Source organism: Mustela nigripes, unplaced genomic scaffold (genome assembly GCF_022355385.1).
Source record: "Mustela nigripes isolate SB6536 unplaced genomic scaffold, MUSNIG.SB6536 HiC_scaffold_9108, whole genome shotgun sequence".
NCBI classification, from domain to species: domain Eukaryota; kingdom Metazoa; phylum Chordata; class Mammalia; order Carnivora; family Mustelidae; genus Mustela; species Mustela nigripes.
Window position 1 is genome coordinate 1 of NW_026748514.1, and position 1,908 is coordinate 1,908.

The 1,908-nt window shown below is 51.4% G+C and overlaps 1 protein-coding gene across 1 annotated transcript; it reads left to right on the forward strand.

Moving 5' to 3' along the window:
* Window positions 1-641: 641 nt before the first annotated feature.
* On the forward strand, window positions 642-1,835 carry LOC132009244 (procathepsin L-like; the record flags this gene model as incomplete). The annotated part of the gene is made up of 4 exons (XM_059387544.1): window positions 642-767; window positions 1,059-1,181; window positions 1,281-1,427; window positions 1,611-1,835. Coding segments are annotated over exons 1-4 (621 nt in total), but the record flags the coding sequence as incomplete, so codon positions are not given.
* Window positions 1,836-1,908: the final 73 nt, after the last annotated feature.

Consider the following 1,908-nt stretch of genomic DNA (forward strand, 5'->3'; position numbering starts at 1 on the left):
ATCTCCCCTGGGACAAGTAGGGACCCAGCTATCACATGCCCCAAGGCTCCCCCACCTCCAGGGCACAGAGACTCCGCCCACAGGCAGGCTCAGCCAATTGCTATGCAGGCAGGTGCCAGGGGCAGGACCAGCAGAGCCAAATCCCAGGCTTAAATGGACAGTCTCCTACCCATCAGCAGGCATACTGGACACCTCCGACCTGCACCTCTGACTGCACCTGCCCCAGGTGAGATCCCAACCTGGACCCGAAGGGAAGGGCTACCCCTTAAAACATGGGGAGGTGGGTACTAGCCTTGAGGGCCAGGGGTTTAGGGCTCCGGGGAGGCACTCTTCCAGGGCCTGGTCCCTCCAGGCATGGCAGCTTGACCCCTAAACCCCAGACTCAGGGCTTGTCACTCCCTGTATTGCCACCTACATGTTCTGGAAGCAGCAGGTGGGTTGCGGTTTGCAGGGCGGGGAACAGGCCAGCAGGCCCCCTGGCACGCGCCACCTCTCCACAGCCCCGTGGAAACACTTGGGAGGAATAACGCAATGTCTTTACTGTACCAGAGTGGCTCTAACATCTCAGAATAAAGGATGGCTCTTTAGATGATTTGGTCTAATCCAAAACTCATTTCATTTCCCTTCCTAGGTTTTGGAACATGCATCCTTCTCTCTACTTAGCTGCCCTTTGCCTGGGAATAGCCTCAGCTGCTCCACAACTCGATCAGAGCTTAGATGCACGCTGGTTCCAGTGGAAGGCGGCCCACAAGAGACTATACAACAAGGTTGGTAACATCTGAGCTGTCCACTGAGACCCCAGGGAATGTTCTATGCTGGTGGGAGTCCACAGTGGAGAGTAGCTTCTGGAGGCCACTGGTACCCAGGCAGAAGTAGAGTACTGTGACTGTGCACGATGGGGACAGATATCCTGCTGTGTGGTTGCTGGAGAGCAGCTCCTGGAGCATCAGCCCAGCCCTGGTCCAGGTCCCTCCTCCCGTCTGTGAGCACATCCACTTGGTGCAGGTGAGCTGGGCTTAGATAGAAATCAACAGGATGGGTTGCATGTCTGTCTCCAGGATGAAGAAGGACGGAGGAGAGCAGTGTGGGAGATGAATCTGAAAGTGATTGAACAGCACAACCAGGAGCACAGCCAAGGGAAACACAGCTTCACGATGGCAATGAATGACTTTGGTGACCTGGTGAGTGCAGCTGGAGTTGCTGAATGTTTTGTGCTTCCTCTAAGGATTTTTTCCAAAAAATCTCATGCTTGTCAACATTCTATTTCCTTTTCCTTGAAGACCAGTGAAGAATTCCAACAGGTGTTGAGTGACCTTAAAATCCAGAAGCAAGAGGAACAGAACGTGTTCCAAGCACCTCTCTTTGCAGAGATCCCCTCATCTGTGGACTGGAGAGAGAAAGGTTACGTGACCCCCGTGAAGGGACAGGTGAGACAGTACTCAGCTGCTCCCTTTCCAAGAGCAAAGCCAAGACGGACCAGTGCCCTCGTGATGGAAGTTGAGAAACCATATACAGTTTGTTATGCTTTGGAAGAGTTTTCAGATGTAAGGGCTGTTGTCAAGTCTTGCTATTAACTTTATAGACTAAGAGCTGTATCATTTTGTTTTCAGGGTCAGTGTCAATCTTGTTGGGCTTTTAGTGCAGCTGGTGCCCTTGAAGGACAGATGTTCCGGAAAACGGGCAAACTTGTGTCACTGAGCAAGCAGAACCTCGTAGACTGCTCTTGGTCTCAAGGCAATAAGGGCTGCCGCGGTGGCATGATACATTTTGCCTTCCAATATATTATGGACAACGGAGGCTTGGAATCCGAGGAATCCTACCCGTATCTTGCAAGGGTAAACAGACTTCCTTATCTTTTATCAAGTTGAGTATATTCAGTAAAACAAAGCCTATATTTCAAATTCTCAT